We start from the raw sequence: 18143 nt of genomic DNA, 5'->3' as shown, positions 1-18143 counted from the left end.
CACAAAATCCTCCAAATAAGCAAGGCAAAGCCAACATCCTCTCCCAGGTGGACATTGGGCCATCACTATACTCAGTCGGGCCCAACACCAGGCTCCTGAAACAGACATCATTCCGAGCTCTGTCCCGGGAAAAGAAAAAGAGTCAAGGATGTGCTCAAAACCTCCTCGAAGAAATGCAACGCCCCCACCAACTCCTGGGAATTTCTGGCCCATGGCCGCTCAAAGTGGAGGAGTATTCGGGATGGTATCGAGAACCTCAAGTCCACAGGGGCCCAGCTCAAATGGCAAACCTCACGAACTATCCACCCACCTGCCCCATATGTGGCAGAGTCCGTGGGTCCCACACTGATCTCATCAGTCACCTCGGAACTAGAGTGGCAACAAGTCACTCTCAAAGGAGAGAATATGTCGGGAACAGTAACATACTGACTCTGTACCGGACTGATTCCTTGTACCCAACGAGCCGAGTGTAGTAGCACAGACCTTGTGTTCTGCACCAGTAATTTCCCAAGGCTTGGTCCGTCAGTCTGAAGGCACGAGTTCAAATCCAACCACTGAACAGCTTAAATCCAATTAACAAATCTGGAACCTAAAAAAGCCAGCATCAATAATGGTGACCATAGAATGGCTGACACCAAAGCCCGTCTGGTTCACTGGTGTCCTTTAGGGAAGGAAAGGTTGCTGTAAGAGAGACTGTCACCCTGGACTCAGATGTGGATAGCACTGAACTGGGCCAACAAGCCACTGTTGCTGCAAATGGTTCAAGACAGCCCTTGTCTGGGTGGATTCTCAGCCTTCCAAACTATAGAAGCAAGAGAGCTTAACTAACTGCACCCCAAAAACGACACCTTGAAAAGTCTGCTGTACTTTGTTCTGACCTACACATTGAAGCTCTTTCAACATCTACATCTCTCAACAGGATTGAGGATCAAGTTGCTTCCATCATGCTTTTGTGCTCAGGATATCCCATACAATTCTGAAACAATTTACTTACGTTGTGATTACAGGTGTTGTTGTTGTTGTTGCTGCTGCTACACAGCCAATTCACACACAGCAAAGTCCTCTGGACAAGCATCCGAGACAGATATTCAGGATCACTGCAGGGGGAACATTTGCCACAACAATTCTTGCTTTTCATCAAATAGCACCACCAGCCCAAGACGAGCCCCATCTGTGAGAGGGCACCTCCAGTAACGCAGCACTCTCGCAGTACTGCACTGGAGTGACGAAAGAGATCGGACTCAACTTGCATCCAAAGCATCCTACCAACTGCCCTGAGTTTGCACCTCTCTAATGCAGAGCCTCGTGCAGCCATGGAATGGAGGTCAAGATGCTGCTCGAGAGGAATGGTGGGTGGGGTGGGGTGGGGGTGGGGTGGGGAAAAAGAGGAGGAGGATGGTTAAATCGTGGAGCAGCTGATGTAAGCAGTGCACAAGCGGCACAAGTGGTGTTATCTGATACCTCAATGCATTTGCCATTCTGGAACTAATTAGTGAAGAGCAGAGACTTCCCTTAAATGATGCGCATCAAGGGACAGGACTTCAGCCATTTGCCTTTACACTGCTTTGGGAACAAAACCTTTTGTGTCTGGGTGCAAGGAGGTGGCCTGGATTTTCCAGTAACACCTTACCCTGGTGCCTTCAGCATCTGCAGGCAGGTTGAACAGGGGAGATAAATGTGCAGCTCCAAAGCCATCAAGCTGATGAACTCTCGCTCAGTCACACAGAGTACAAACCAGGAGTGTTAAGGTAGTTCGTTCATTGCTAAACCCTGTACGGCAGAGGTTTCTGGCTGTGATTAACTGTGACGCAACCCTGGGCCTACACAAGACATCTGTGAGAGCTGCGTGGGCATAGCAGATCTGTAAGCACAATCTAATAGGTGCAGGAGTAGGCCATTCGGCATCTCAAGCCTAGCCCACCACTCAAAATCACCATGGCTGACCTACACCACAGCTCAACTCCTCTTCTGTGCCAGTTCCCCACAACCATGAGTACTTACCCTAATGTGCAGGGCAGGGAGTCAAGGGGGTTAAAAATCACAGGAGATAATCAAGCAGAGAATTAGGGCAAAGGGAGGGTGGTGTCAGGCAGAATAATAATTGGCATTTAAGGAGTTAAAATAAAAATGTTCTGCTTGGGCTACACAAGCATCAGGTAAATATGCAGATGTACAGAAAAGGAAATGGAGAGGGAAAGGAAGATGGGATTAAGAATGATAAGAAAAAGGATTAAATATTAATTTTAAAAAAGATCTCCAAGAAGAATTGAATTCTGAAGAAGTGAAGCTCCACACCAGATGCGGTTAACTTTCAGAGCCAGAGAGGTTGTTTAGCAGTAATTAAACATTTTAAGAATAAGAATGGATGAGACCCAACTTTTTCCTGATGGGTTTTTGTGTTTGCCTGTCTCTTCTCCCCCCCCCACACTCCCCCCCCCCCAGGAATTACAACTTTACCCCCTTTGTGGATTTGATAGCAGAGCCTCTCGACAAGGTACTGTGCAGACAGCAGTGGACTCAGCCCAATACATCATGGGCATATCCTTCCCCAACATCAGTAGTATCTACAGGAGGTGCTGCCTCAAGGTGGCAACATCCATCATCAAAGATCCCCACCATCCAGGCCATGCCATCTTCTCGCAGCTACCATCAGGCAGGAGGTACAGAAGCCTGAAGTCCCTAGTTAATACATCTTCAATGCGTGCCAGACACTTTGATACAGTTTAAGGTAGTTCACAGGACCCATATGTCAAAAGATAAGCTAGCCTGTTTTTTTTTAAATTGCCATATAAACCCTATATGTGACAGAGGTAAATCGAATGTGGCTTCTTTGACACGTGTTTTGGTCCTGTCCTCTTTTGGAAAAATTTTGGAAAGACATTTTTAACATTATCTCAACTGTATTGAATATTGATTTACAACTTCACCCTATCACTGCAATTTTTAGATTACCAAGGATAGAGTCTGGCCATTTATCTGCTTCCGCTTACCATATGATTGCCTTTGTCACATTAATGGCCAAACGATCCATTTTGCTTAAATGGAAGAATCCAATACCCCCTACCACTTTTCAATGGTTCTCTCAAACTATATCATGTTTAAACTTGGAAAAAATTAGGAGTGGGACTGTTGATCCTTCGCTTAAATTTGAAGATATTTGGAGTCCATTTATCCAATATTTTCACATGATATAGATCCCCTTTCAATAACTTTCTAATTCAAAAGAACGGAGTTGACGACATAATATTGCTCTGTTTTTACTGGGAAATTTCAGTCCAGTCTTTTTTTGTTCTTTTTTGAAATTTGTTTAGTTTGGTTTGATATATTGTTTATAATTTTTCTTATTGATTTGGGGATTTTTTTTCTTCTTTTATATATATCCTTTTCTTTCCTTTCTTTTATATTATATTCATTTACTAAGAGATCGTGGATCTACAGGTTTTTTTTTATATTTTATTGTTCTTTATGATTATTCATGCCCTGATTGTTCTCCTGATCTCTTTGTATTACATGTACGAACATTGATGTTATACATTAATCTGTATTAATTTGAAAACTAATAAAAAGATTGAAAAAGAAAGAAGCCTGAAGTCCCACACCACCAGGTTCAGGAACAGCTACTTCCCTTCAACAATTTGTTTCTTGAACCAACCTGCACAAGCCTGATCACTACCTCAGTACAGCAACACTGGGACCACTTTGCACTGCAATGGACTGTTTTTTGTTCTAATTGTGCTCATTCTTATAAAACTTGTGTATAATTTATGCTTAATTCATGTTTTTCTTGAAAACGCTGCTTATCTGATGCTGTGTGTCTGTGATGCTGCTGCAAGGAAGTTTCTCATTGCACCTGTGCACACATGGACTTGTGCAGATGGCAATAAACTCAACTTTGACTGTGTCACAGGGCAGAATCAAGAACAGCAGGGTAATGCAGGCAGCATGCTCTGAATTACTTTAACTGCACCCGTGCTGCTGTACATTTTATTCCACAATAGTGAGTGGTGAGAGTATCCCCATTAGTTTGACCACAATCTGGACCAATGCTTAAAGTGTTGTGATCACAAAGAGGCGGGGGGGGGACAACGCATCACTTTATCCATGCATATCCGACACTGGATTCCCTCTCGCTTCTGTCTGGTCTCTGGCCAAATTCAGATGGGAGAGAAGACTGAGTGGTCCCAGAGCCCCACCCTTGCTGTTCTGTAATCAGCCATACGGAGGTGCTGGAAAACACCTCCGATTAACCTGGCTGCCTTTCTCCCTCCAAGACCAGTTCCCCTTTTTCCTCGGCCCCCGCCCAACCCCAGTTCCCACCCTTCCCAAGATCACAGGCACCATCTCCCAGTACTTCAGCCAAGTGCCCACGTTCCATGCGTGGACTTTGCCAGTTAGTGCCACAGTTCTACTCCATCACGATGGCGTTCACATCTGTCAGTCTACCCTCAGCAGCGACTCAGCTTCCAGTGGGGGCTCACTGGGCCACAGTCAGGAATGGGAACCCTGCCCGAAAGGTTGGGAAATGATCCTTAGTACTTCTTAGTAAAGAAGCCCCTGGCCTTTGCTTTCCCCTTGGACCTCACACATCACTGACCAAGGAGCCATTCCAAGATCAATGGAGATGGAAGAGAGCGATTTTGCTCTTGGTTTCTACCCATTCCTTGTGAAGACGACCCCGGATTGTACTATGTTCCTACACTTGCACAGCTGCTGTGGCGAGTTCACCAAGTGCAGCGATCCCTGTTAAACCTCCCCATCCTTCTGCACTGTGGCACATTGCTGGGCACACCAAGCATCACCCGTTAGACCAACTTATCTTGCGGAAGACACGACTGCTCTGGAAAATAACAAGGCCTGGGTAATAAACAACAGAAAACAAGGGGAGATCAGGCAGCATCTGTGGAGAGAGAAGCAGAGTTAACGTCTCAGGTCAACAAGCTTTCATCAAAAAAAACTTAGAGACTCTGTGTAATGTAAGTAACGTGTTAAGAGGATTTTAGAAATGAAGACATTTGGTACAAGAGAAAATTAATTGTGGCCAAGAGACCACACCCAATAAATCAATCTCCATTTCTACCTTCTGACCCCTACACCCCCAAAATGCATGCCCCAAAAATGGAATATTAGAACAGGCCATTCGGCCCAACCTGTGCAGGTTAGCATTTCCTTCCAATTAAGCATAGAACATCAATCTCATCAACCCACTTTGCCTTTTTACTTTCTCCAAACCCCCCCCCCCCACAAACTCCAATCCAAGCTAACACCGCTGTCGATCCAGCAATCCCAAGGTGAATTCTGCAGACTCAAATCCACGGAAGGAAGATTCTCCTGCCCTCGTTCTGAAACCCTTACAACTAATCTTGCATTTTGCCCTCATTTGCCCTGTGACCAACTTCCAGCCCAGCCTTGGTCTGAATCCAAGCCTCATTCCCTCCCCACCCCCAAACTTCCCCGCTTTTGTTCAACTCTACCCAATGTTAGGAGAACCCTGAAAATTCCCTGCAAACAAGAAAATCAGTTGAAAAGCTGGACCTCTCCTTTCCAAAGAAAGTACAAAAATCTTCTCTAGCCCTTCCTTTATGATCATTCGTTTTATCCCATCGAGTGTCTCCTCATTAAAGCACCTGCAGCCTTCCCTGCCACTCTCTAAACTGTCTCCTCCAGTTGAAATTGCCCGTTGGTGTTGGCGGTTTGAATCCTGCGATTACTCTGGCATAACAGTTTCTTTTTTTTCCCCCAGGATCTCTCCATCCCAAAGATTTTTCAACGCTTATTGTTCAAATGAATATTTAAGTTTAACTAAAAAAAAATAGGTGCAAACAAGAATCTTTAGGGCCAGTTCAGGGATCAGAAAGGGCATGAAATCTCCCAGTCTAGACTTGGTATATCACCGCCATTACAACGCCCACATTCCCCGCCCCACTCAATCCTTTTCTTTCAATACTACCTTTCAGTAACTAGCGGTTTTTGAACGGAGCTCTCCCTTCCCCCAACCGTCACAATAGACCGGTCCAAGCCTTGTAACAGAAAAAAAGGCAAATATACACTCCTAAAGCACTGCACCACATGCTTGGGCTGAAATAACATTTTAAATACAATGATTTTGGAGCATTTTTTTTTATTTTTAACATGCAGATGGTGTACATTGCATGGTTCATTTTTTAAAAACTTTTCTCTCTCTCTCTTTATACAAGGATGCCTTACCTTTGCCTTAAGTTCTGCAGATCTTCAGCTAAGTTGTCCTTCTCCACCTGGATCCGGTCTCTGTCCTTCCCCACCAGCTCCAGCTGCCTCTTCAGCTCCCGGATCTCCTGCAGGTAGAGGTCTCCGGCCCTGCTGGGCTCTTTGGACCTCAGCTGGTTGAGCTCCGCCGCCAGCACGGCGTTCTGCTGCTCCAGGAACCTCACCCTGTCGATGAAGTTGGCGAAGCGGTCGTTGAGCTCCTGCAACTCCACCTTCTCGTTGGTGCGAGTGGTCAAAAACTCCTGGTTCAGGGCGTCGGCCACCGAGAAATCCACCTTCTCGTAAGAGAGCCTGGCCGCCGCAGGGGTGCTGGACCGGTGCCGGTAACTGGTGCTCCTTGGAGCGGACAGGGAGGCGGGCGAAGCCAGCAGCCTCCCGGAGTTGGACAGCCGAGAGATGGGGGATAAGGATGAACCTCCATATGACCTCCTGTAAGAGGCTGTGCTGCTGGAGAGCCGATAGGAAGACATGCCTTTTGGAGAGTGGGACTGGGAGCGTCCTTGACCAAGCAGGTTTCAGGCTGGGCACTGGCAAAGTGTAGGAGAGCCTCACCTCGTCGTGCTTCCTTTTATAAGGAGTGACCACGCCTTCTGCGGAGAATAGCGGCCCTGCTCACACAGATAAGGGGCTCCGGCTGCTTTCCAGCCCGTTACACACCAATAACACGTGAACAGACTGATTCAATGCAATCCAAAAAGGGGTTTGGGGAGCAGAATAGATATGTAGTGTAGGTATTGTGTGTGTGGTGGGGTGGGCGAGCAGCAGACTTACAAAATATCTGCACACTTACATTGATTGATTAGTTTATTATTGTCACACAGAGATACAGTGACAAACTTTGTTTTGCATGCCATCCATACAGATCAATCTAAATATAAGTACATCGAGGTAATACAAAGGGAAAGGCAATAATAGAGTGCAGAATATAGTGTTACAGTTACAGAGAAACTGCAGTGCAGGTAGACAGTAATGTGCAAGGATCACAACAAGGTAGATTGAGAAATCAAGAGTTCATTTTTATTGTACGAGGTCCATTCAATAGTCTTATAACAGCGGGATAGAAGCTGTCCTTGAGCCTGGCGGTACGTGCTTTCAGGCTTTTGTATCTTCTGCCCAATGGGAGGGGGGAGAAGAGAGAATGTCCGGGGTGGGTGGGGTCTTTGATTATACTGGCTGCTTTACCGAGGCAGTGGGAAGTGTAGACAGAGTCCATGGAGGGGAGGCTGGTGTCCGTGATGTGCCGGGCTGTGTCCACAACTCTCTGCGGTTTCTTGCAGTCACAGGCACAGCAGTTGCCGTACCAAGCCGTGATGCATCTGGATAGGATACTTTCTATGGTGCATCAATAAAAATTGGTGAGGGTCAAAGGGGACATGCTGAATTTCCTTAGCCTCCTGAGGAAGTAGAGGCTCTGGTGAACTTTCTTGGGCGTGGTGTCTACATGGTTGGACCAGGACAGGTTATTGGTGATATTTACACCTCTGTTGTTTGCGGGTGATTCTGGACAGGAGGCTGCAGAGAGCGGTGGACACAGCCCGGTGCGTCACGGGCACAACCCTCCCCACCACTGACAGCATCTACAGGAGGCGCTGCCTCAACAAGGCAGCATCTATCATAAAGGATCCCCACCATCCGGGCCATGCCATCTTCTCGCTGCTACCGTCGGGCAAGAGGTACAGAACCCTGAAGTCCCACACCACCAGGTTCAGGAACAGCTACTTCCCTTCAACCATCAGGTTCTTGAACTGACCTGCACAAACCTAACCCTACCTCAGCAACAGAACACTACAGACCACCTCTTGCACTACCCTGGACTTGTCTCTGATTGTGTCTTTGTTTGCTTTTGCACAGTATTTTTTTCCACTGTATGGTATAATTTTATGTATAATTTATGTTCTGTGTTCTTGTCTGTACCTACGTGCCTGTGATGCTGCTGCAAGCAAGTTTTTCACTGTACCTGTACCCCACCACACTTGTGCACATGGCAATAAACTCGACCTGACTCGACAAGCAGCTCAATTGAAAATCGGTAGCAGGTGGAATAGTACAGGCAAAGGGTAGGAGGTGTCTTTGTCGCCTTTACGTCGCAGCATCTGACAGAAAGGCAGTAAGAGGCTGCCCCACCCTCAGCACAGGGACCGAGTCCCAGCATTCATTACTTGGTGGCAGCCTGCAAAGCTAAACCCGATAGGTGACCGAAGGCTTCTGAGCAATCAGTCAGGAGAGGGTCTGGAGGATCCTGTGGGGATACCAACGTGATGTCCAGCACTGTAAGCTCTGCCACAGTGCAACAATTTTGAAGGACTAATAGTGCTCCACAGATGCTATGTATTTCCAAAATTTTCTGGTTTTATTTCTGATTTCCAGCAATTGCAGTTTTTTAAAAAACTTCAATTGCTCTTAAAATGCCTCTCGTATCTGATGTGGATAGATATCCCATGTGGTGATCTGATTACATTTATGTGCTTCTAACTCATAGAGTTATACAACATGGAGACAGGCCCTTCAGTCAAACTGCTCCATGCCGACCAAGATTCCAATCTAAGCTTGTCCCTCCAAACCTTTCCTACCCATGTACCTGTCCAAGTGTCCTTTATACATTGTTATTGTACCTGCCTCAACCATTTACTCTGGCAGCTCGTTCCATATATGGCCACCCTCCGGGTGAAGGAGTTACCCCTCGGGTCCCTTTTAAATCTCTCCCCTCATCGCCTTGACCTCATGCCCTCTAGCTTTTGGTTCTCTTTCCCTGGGAAAAAGATTGTGCGCTGAGTCCTGGACCACCTACAGCAGGCATCTTAAGGCACTGGAAAAATACCATCAACTCTATATCTCCACAAAATGCTCCAAATCCATTGAAAGGATAAAAAAAAACATCAGTGTCGTCTCCCAGGCCAACATCCCTGGCATTCGAGGCCCTAGTTATAATCAGTCAGTTACACTAGGTGGAACACATTACCCAATATCTGGCTTCCTAAATAGACACTTTATTCTGAACTCTGGAAAGAGATTACCAGGTGGACAGAGGAAAAGATTTAAGGATGAGCTCAAAGCCTCTTTGAAGTAGTGCAACACTATCACTGACACTTGGGAATCGATGGTTTATTATTGCTCAATGTGAAGGAGGAGCATTCAGGGTGGTGTTGGGAACCTCAAGGCCATGCACCGGGAGCACACAGAAGCCCTGCATAAACAGTGGAAGAAACGCACCTCCGCACAGATCTACCCATCTGTGGAAGAGTCTGCAGTTCCCACATTGACCTCATTGGACACCTCAGAACCCACAGAACCACAGGGGAAGCAAGTCACCTTCAATCCCGAGGGACTGCCGGGGGAGAAGGAATATATACGAGTCCAGCCACAGTGGTAGCTACCTATTCATATGCGAGAGATGGGGAACAGAGGAATGTGGGGGAATGGGACTGATCAAAGTCAAAGTCAAGTTTATTGTCATCTGCACAAGTCCGTGTGTGCACAGGTGCAATGAAAAACTTACTTGCAGCAGCATCATCAAACACACAGCATCAGATAAGCAGCGTTCACAAGAAAACACAAATTATACACAATTTTTACAAGAAAGAACACAATTCGAGCAAAACGAAGTCCGTTGTAGTGCAAAGTGGTGCCAGTGTTGCTATTCTGAGGTAGTGATTAGGTTTCTGCAGGTTGGTTCAAGAACCGAATGACTGTGTGGCTAAGCACAGCTCCAAAACCATATGCAAGTTCACTGATGACACCACTGTTGTTGGACGAATCACAGGTGGCGATGAGTCAGCGTACAGGAGCGAGGTAGGACACCTAGTTGACTGGTGCCACAGCAACGATGGGCTTTCTCTGTGATCCGGCACTAACTCAATGGGACAAATGGCCTTTTTCTATGTTGTGAGGAAAATATGAGAAAATGAGAATGAAGAACATGAGGCCATTTGGCCCCTCGATGCTGCTCCACCATCCAAGATGAAGGCTGATTCTGTGGTATCCACTTTCCTACTCGTTCCCCAAATCCCTTAATTTCCCTCAGAGTCCCAAAGAAACTGCTCGACCTCAGCCATGAATATACAGGATGAGTGAGCGTCACAGTCCTCTGGGAAGAGAATCCCAAAGATTCACAACCTTCGGAGAGTAGAAATTTCTCTTCATCTTAATCCTTATGCAGAGATGGTTCCCCAACTCCTCGACTCTCCAGGCAGGGAATCCCGTCTCTCAGTGTTAGAACTGTCAATCTTCCTCAGATTCTTATATGCCTTAATGAGTTCATCCCTCACTCTTCTGTGCTCCAGTTAGTAAAAGCCCATCTCACCTGATCTCTCCCCTTATTTAAGATCAGATGTTAATGTGTTGGAAGCAGTTGAGAGAAGGTTTCCCAGAATCAAACCTTCAATGGGTGGGTTATTTTATGAGGATGGACTGGGCTTGTATCTGCTGGAGTTTAGAAGAGTGAGCCAATTGAAACGTGAGATCTTAAGGGGTCTTTACAGGGTGGATGCGTCTTTACTTTCTTAGGAGGTTAAGGAAGTTGTCACCGAACACTCTGACAAACCTCCACAGATGTACTGTTGAAAGTATCTTGACCGGTTGCATCACGGTCTGGCACAGTAATTTGAATGCGCAGGAACGTAAGAAGCTGCAGAGAGCTGTGGACTCTGCCCGATACATCACGGGCACATCCCTCCCCACCATCGGGAGTATCTACAGGAGACGTTGCCTCAAGAAGGCAACATCCGTCATCAAAGATCCCCACCATTCGGGCCGTGCCATCTTCTCACAGCTACCGTCGGGCAGGAGGTACAGAAGCCTGAAGTCCCACACCACCAGGTTCAGGAACAGCTACTTCCCTTCAACTATTCGGTTCTTGAACCAACCTGCACAACCCCAATCACTACCTCAGTACAGCAACACTGGGACAACTTTGATCATTTTGCACTAAAATATTTTTTATTGTTCTAATTGTGTTCCTTCTTGTAAAATTTGTGTATAATTTATGTTTAATTAATGTTTTTCTTGTGAATGTTGTGTATCTGATGCTGTGTGCCTGTGATGCTGCTGCAAGTAAGTTTTTCATTGCACCTGTGCACACATGGACTTGTGCATACGACAATAAACTCGACTTTGACTTTGCAGAGGATGTTCCCTCTTGTGAGAAAGTGTAGAACTAAGAGTCACTGTTTAAAAATAAGAGGTCACCCATTTAAAACAGAAAATTGTGGTCTTTAGAACTCTCTTCCTCAGAGGGCAGTGGAAAGAGAATCTTTAAATATTCTCAAAGCAGGGATAGATACTTGATATGCAACAGAGTGAAAGGTTGATGGGAGGAGATGGGAAGGCAGAGTTGAGGATACAATCAGATTGCCATGACCTTATTAAATACTGGTGCAGGCTTGAGGGGCCGAGTGGCCTTCTCCTGCTCCTAATTTGTATGTTCACATGTTATCTGATTGAGAGGCAGGGAAACAGGCAGTGGCAGAGGAAGGAGCACTGACCAGCCACAGGTCAGGGGAGGTGGGAAGGGTCACAGAGCAACAGGAACATCAAGAGCAACCACGTGGACGCTGCGGCCAAGAAAGCTCACCAGCACCTCTACTTCCTCAGAAGGCTAAGGAAATTTGGCACGTCCCTGATGACCCTCACCAATTTTTACAGAAGCACCATAGGAAGCATCCTATCCGGATGCATCACGGCTTGGTACGGCAACTGCTCTGCCCGGGACCGCAAGAAATTACAGAGAGTTGTGAACGCAGCCCAGTCCATCACACAAACCAGCCTCCCCTCCATGGACTCTGTCTTCACTTCCCACTGCCTCGGGAAAGCAGGCAGCATGATCAAAGACCCCACCCAACCAGGTCATTCTCTCTTCTCCCTCTCCCATCAGGTAGAAGATACAAAAGCCTGAAAGCACATACCACCAGGCTCAAGGATAGCTTCTATCCCACTGTTATAAGACTCTAGAACAAACCTCTTATACAATAAAAATGAACTCTTAATCTCTCCTTGCACTTTGTCTGTCTACCTGCACTGCACTTTCTATGTAACTGTAACACTATATTCTGCATTCTGTTTTTCTTTTCACTACCTCAGTGTACTAATGTATGGAATGATCTCTCTGGATGGCATGTAAAACAAAAGCTTTTCACTGTATCTTGGTACATGTGACAATGATAAACCAATTACCAATTACCCAGAAATAACCTAACTCAAGGCACTGCTGGGTACTTCCAACAAATGGATCACAATGACATCAAAGCACTTGCAATGGTTCAAGGTGGTGGGATGAACAGAATTCCATCCAGAATCCAGTAGAGACACCACCCATCCCTATTTGAGTCTGACAGATCCCAGTATTAAACATCAAATCTCGATCCCAGGCTGAATAACTTTATTTGTCCCGAAGCCCCCCATAGACACACACCTACAGTAGCCACTGGCCCAGTCTGGCTGGTGAAGATCCAAGTCAGCACCCATTTACACTCACCCTATTGTATTCTCCCCACATTCCCATCAACTCCCCCCAGATTCTACCCCTCACCCACACACTAGAGGCAACTTACAGCTGCCGATTAATCTTTGGGATGTGGGACGAAGCCAGAGCACCCAGGAGAGTACGTGCAAACTCCACACAGATAGCAACCAGGGTCAAGATCAAACCTGGGTCTCTGGCGCTGTGAGAAGAAGCGCCACTGTGCCGCTAGACACTGTCCGTACGGTTAGAGATCAAAGACGAAATAATGATAGTTACATTGGTTGGGATTGTGCTACAGACTTCTCGTTTTAGAAGTGAAATCCATTGACGGATCAGAGAGATGAGTTAGAGCAACAATATTCCTGTCCTAAGAGATTATAATTACCTGCTCTTTAATTGTGATGGAGAGTGAACAGACAAAAGGCCATGGGTGTAGGATGCTTGGGCTCACAAGCAGCGTGTCCACTTCCTACAGGAGGGGTTGTACATCAAATTATAAGTAATGGAATAGAGCAGGTGGATGAGGAGGATCTCAGGAGTACTGACCATAATGTGGTCAGGTGTAGTGTCTAAATGGAAGGGAAGAAATGTAATACCGACAGACTGGGATGAGGCTGATTTCAGAAAGATAAGGAGTCAGGCAGCCAAGGTATGGTGGAATATGGTACAGACACTCAAAGCGTCTACCAGTTCCGGGGATCATTTGTGTACCACCTCAGGGCTCGGACTCACCTGTACAAATACGCTTCCTAAATTCAGTCAGATGGAAACTTACTAAGTTGTAAACCCCACAATGTAGTTTCAAGGGAGTACACACTTACTACAATACAAATTCACTTGGATAAATATTCAATGGATTCAGATTCACCCGGTTGTACACTTACTAGGATTGGGAGACGGATTCTCCAGGACACAGTCCTCTGATGATCCAGATTGGGTGCCTAACGTGAGCAAATGCAAAATAAAGCCTTGAAAAATGAATGCTGTTTTTGTTATGAAGACGACCATGCTGCGTCCTCAGGCTGCGTCCTCAGACCCCCTGCTCAGACCTCACAAGGCTGCATCCTCAGCCTCCTGCTCTACTCCCTATACACTCACAACTGCGTGGCCAGAATCTGCTCCAACTCCATACACAAGTTTGCAGATGATACCACCGTAGTAGGCCAAACCTCAAATAACGATGAGTCGGAGTACAGAAAGGAGATAGAAAGCCTAGAGCATGGTGCCATGACAACAATCTTTCCCTCAATGTCAGCAAAACAAAAGAGCTGGTCATTGACTTCAGGAAGGGGGTGGTGTACATGCTCCTGTTTACATCAACGGTGCTGAGGTCGAGAGGGTTGAGAGCTTCAAGTTCCTTGGAGTGAACATCACCAATAGCCTGTCCCGGTCAAACCACGTAGACGCCACAGCCAAGAAAGCTCACCAGTGCCTCTACTTCCTCAGGAGGCTAAAGAAATTTGGCATGTCCCCTTGAACCCTCACCAATTTTTATCAATGCACCATAGAAACCATCCAATCTGGATGCATCACAGCTCAGTATGGCAACTGCTCTGCCCATGACCGCAAGAAACTGCAGAGAGTTGTGGACACAGCTCAGCACATCACGGAAACCAGCCTCTCCTCCATGGACTCTGTCTACACTTCTCACTGCCTCGGTAAACCAACCATCAAAATCAATGACCCCACCCACCCTGAACATTCTCTCTTCTCCACCCTCCCATCGGGCAGAAGATACAAAAGCCTGAAAGCATGTACCACCAGGCTCAAGGACAGCTTCTACCCCGCTGTTATAAGACTATTGAATGGTCCCCAGTACAATGAGATGGACTCTTGACCTCATAATCTATTTCGTTATGACCTTGCACCTTATTTTCTGCCTGCACTGCACTTTCTCTGTAACTGTAACACTTTATTCTGCATTCTGTTATTGCTTTACCTTGTACTACCTCGATGCACTGGGTAATGAATTGATCTGTGCGGACGGTATGCGAGACAAGTTTTACACTGTACCTCGGTACACGTGACAAAAATAAACCAATTTACCAACTTATGGGTGGTTTCGATAGAATTTAGACAGTGGCTGCATGTGGCAGAGCAGATAGAAGCAATCGTTCTGAATAAGGTTAAATACAAGCAAATGAGGACCGAAGGCAGGTGAAACTTTCTTAGACAGTTAAATACTGTGAAATATAGCACTGGAGGGTAAGGATTGCAGCAGGGAAAGAAAATACAGGTAAATGGGAATGGAAAAAGGACATGAAATTAGGGCGCTGATTAGATGGAGGATTAACACACTACACAGATAGATTGGGGCTGTTTCCGTGCATTTTGGTTGCCGGACCTGGAGTTTGCCTCGTACCACAGAGCGTGGCGGGTTTGCCAGCAAGCTGCTAGTGGAGACCTGCAGGAGCATCTGGGCTTGATATTTATGCTTTTACATCAGGACTTAAACTAGTGCCAAGCACAGACTGGTGTAACGGACTCAGCATCCTGGCATTCCCATTCCAGTGGACCATCCCGCTCTCCAAGACCGTCCCTTGTAATACAAAGGTAAGAATTAAATAGGCTCCAAACTGATTGTTTCCCGCATTGTCACCCACCCTGGAGTGAGGACGGGAAGATTCCTCTGTAGCTCGAAATCTGACGTCTAATCGTGGCCAAGGGCCCTTGTGTATGAGTGTTGAATGTGAATGTTTAATGTTATTTTTCTCCAGCAGCAGAGATTGTCACTGCACATGTACCTGCTACCTGCTGCACTTCTCGGTGTGCGGTCTTGAGCTTGGATCGGAGACGATGACTTTTGGAAAGAAAGGCCTTTAGATTCAAATTCCTCTCTCTTAAACACTGGTACACTCGGTCTCCTCCATATGTTCAGAGCCATAAAATGGTTCAAAGCCGAATCATTCCTTCCACCATCTGTTCCGTAAGTGGTGTACAGTAGATCTCAACCAGAGCAGACAGGAGAAAGGTCTCCACTTTCCTGCTTGAGCTAATTTGAAGTCAATTGAACTTAGAATCAGAATCAGGTTTATTATCGTGAAATCTGTTGTTTTGCAGCAGCAGTACAGTGCAAGACATAAAAATTACTATGTTACCAAAAAATAAATAAATGAAATAGTGCAAAAGAGGAATAATGAGGTGGTGTTCATGGGTTCATGGGCCGTTCAGAAATCCGATGGCGGGGGGGAAGAAGCTGTTCCTGAAATGTTGAGTGTGGGTCTTCAGGCTCCTGTACCTCCTCCCCGATGGTAGTAACGAGAAGAGGGCACATCCCGGATGGTGAGGGTCCGTAATGATGGATGCCGCCTTCTTGAGGCACCGCCTCTTGAAGATGTCCTCCATGGCGGGGAGGGTTGTGCCCGTGATGGAGCTGGCTGAGTCTACAACCCTCTGCAGCCCCTTTCGATCCTGCACGTTGGAGCCTCCATACCAGGCGGTGATGCAACCAGTCAGAATGCTCTCCACTATACGTCTGTAGAAATTTGCAAGAGTCTTTGGTGACGTACCAAATCTCCTCAAGCTCATAATGAAGTAAAGCCACTGGCGTGCCTTCTTCGTGATTGCACCAATGAGTTGGGCAATGTAACTTCTCCCAGTTTGAACTCCACAGGACTGCTCGGTTATAGGTTCAGGGGTGCAGTTAACCTATTAGCCCCGCATCCACCAGCCTGGGCCATTAATCCAGTGATGCAAATTCAAATCCCACTTCTGCAACTGGAGGATTGAAATTCAAATAATTACATAAATGGGGAATAAAATGATAGTCTGATTAATGGTGTAGGATTGTTCAAAATCTGGTTCACCAATATCTTAGGGAAGAAGCTCAGTCTGATTTATATGTGACTCCACACCAGTGACAAAGTGGTTGAGTCCTAACCTCCCTCTGAAATGGCCCAGGACGCCATTTCAATTAGGAACTGCCATTCAATCAGATCATTGGCGACCTGTACTTCAACTTCATTCTTAATTCAACCTTCAACCTTAATTCTTGTACTTCAACATTAATTCTTGTTGCAAATGGGGTTCAAACTATTCAGTCACAGATGGGATGATTTTGCTTTGGAGCAAGTTCAGAAACCTATTTATAAAGTACAGGCTTATGATTCTGTTTCAACAGCGCACTTCCTCCAATGCATAATCCTTTCTTCAATGAACCTCCGACTTTCTGGACACTCAGAAGGCTGCGGTTTGAGATGCAGCCGGAAATGACACTGGCTGTTAATTATTTAGCGTGCAAGTAACTTGCTCCCAGATGTACTTGTACAAATGGCTACAGAAGCCCAGGAATTCAATCAGCAATGCACAGATAGTCATTATCCCCTTCTGTAGTGGGCTTTCGAAGGTCAGCATCTGTTGCACTCTTTTCTACTGACGCAGAGTGTTTTTGAAAGCTCAAAGCAACCCCAAACTAAATTTACTTGAAATTTAATCCGTCGTGCTCATGATGAGAATTGAAGAGAAGTAAATCAAGTTAAGTTTTTGCACCCTAGACATAAGGTAGATGATCTGAAGGCTATGGGCTAGCAATACTCTGGTGCAGAGACTTGTTAGCCTTCATTTGTATGCGGATCACAATATCCTGGCTGATGTGTTCTGTAGGAGAGTATGTGCGTTCCTCGGGTGTGACGCATTCCTGGAGGACATTTTGTTCAGTGACACTTTGTAAACTGAAAAGGCTAGGTGAAATGCATCAGGGGCATTTTGGTACAACGTATACCAGTGCATGGAGAGGGACGCACCATTCATTACAGCAAATATAGAGTCAGAAATTGAAGACAGTTGCTCCAAGCCTGAGCACACGTACCAACAGGCTCAGGGACAGCTTCTATCCCGCTGTTATAAGACTATTGAACGAATCTCTTGTGCAATAAAAATGAACTCTTGATCTCCCAATCTACCTCGTTATGGCCCTTGCACCTTATTGTCCGCCCACACTGCACTTTCTCTGTAAACATAACAGTATATTCTCCATTCTGTTTTTCTTTTGTACTACCTCGACGTACGTGTGTATGAAATGATGTGTCTGGATGGCACGCAAACAAAGCTTTTCACTGGATCTCAGAACAGGTGGCAATAATAAACCATTTACCAATGAACAAAGACTCAATGGTGTTGGAGTGAAAATTCACAAATTAAGCGTTCATCAATGGAGGAATACCTGCTGTTCCAGTGGCAAAACATAGTCCTGAGGTAGCCATATGGATGAGGCAAGAAAGTGAGTATTGCCAGGCTAAGTCACCGTGGGGATCAGAGTTAAGACTGAGCTCTACTTAACATCCAGGCGTGCAATTTCAGAGAACATCGAACAGCACAGCACAGGAACAGGCCCTTCAGCCCACCATGTCTGTGCTGAACACGATGCCAAATTAAGCTAAGTCTCTTCTGCCTGCACATGATCCATACCCCTCCATTCTCTGCATATTCATGCATCTATCTAACA

At 46.0% G+C, this 18143-nt stretch overlaps 1 protein-coding gene across 2 annotated transcripts in view; it reads right to left on the bottom strand.

Annotated features, from left to right (window-relative positions):
• Window positions 1-6801, bottom strand: part of LOC127566937 (peripherin-like) — a 35904-nt gene extending 29103 nt beyond the window's left edge. Inside the window, exon 1 of one of the 2 annotated variants that reach the window (XM_052009472.1) lies at window positions 6205-6801. In XM_052009472.1, the coding sequence (XP_051865432.1) occupies window positions 6205-6713 (509 nt within the window). In that variant the 5' untranslated portion in view covers window positions 6714-6801. The remainder of the gene's footprint in view (window positions 1-6204) is intronic. The other variant, XM_052009473.1, reaches the window with a different exon arrangement.
• Window positions 6802-18143: the final 11342 nt, after the last annotated feature.

Source organism: Pristis pectinata, chromosome X, assembly GCF_009764475.1.
Source record: "Pristis pectinata isolate sPriPec2 chromosome X, sPriPec2.1.pri, whole genome shotgun sequence".
Lineage (NCBI taxonomy): Eukaryota > Metazoa > Chordata > Chondrichthyes > Rhinopristiformes > Pristidae > Pristis > Pristis pectinata.
Note: the sequence above shows the minus strand (reverse complement) of the source record. Positions and strands in the feature narration are given on the sequence as shown.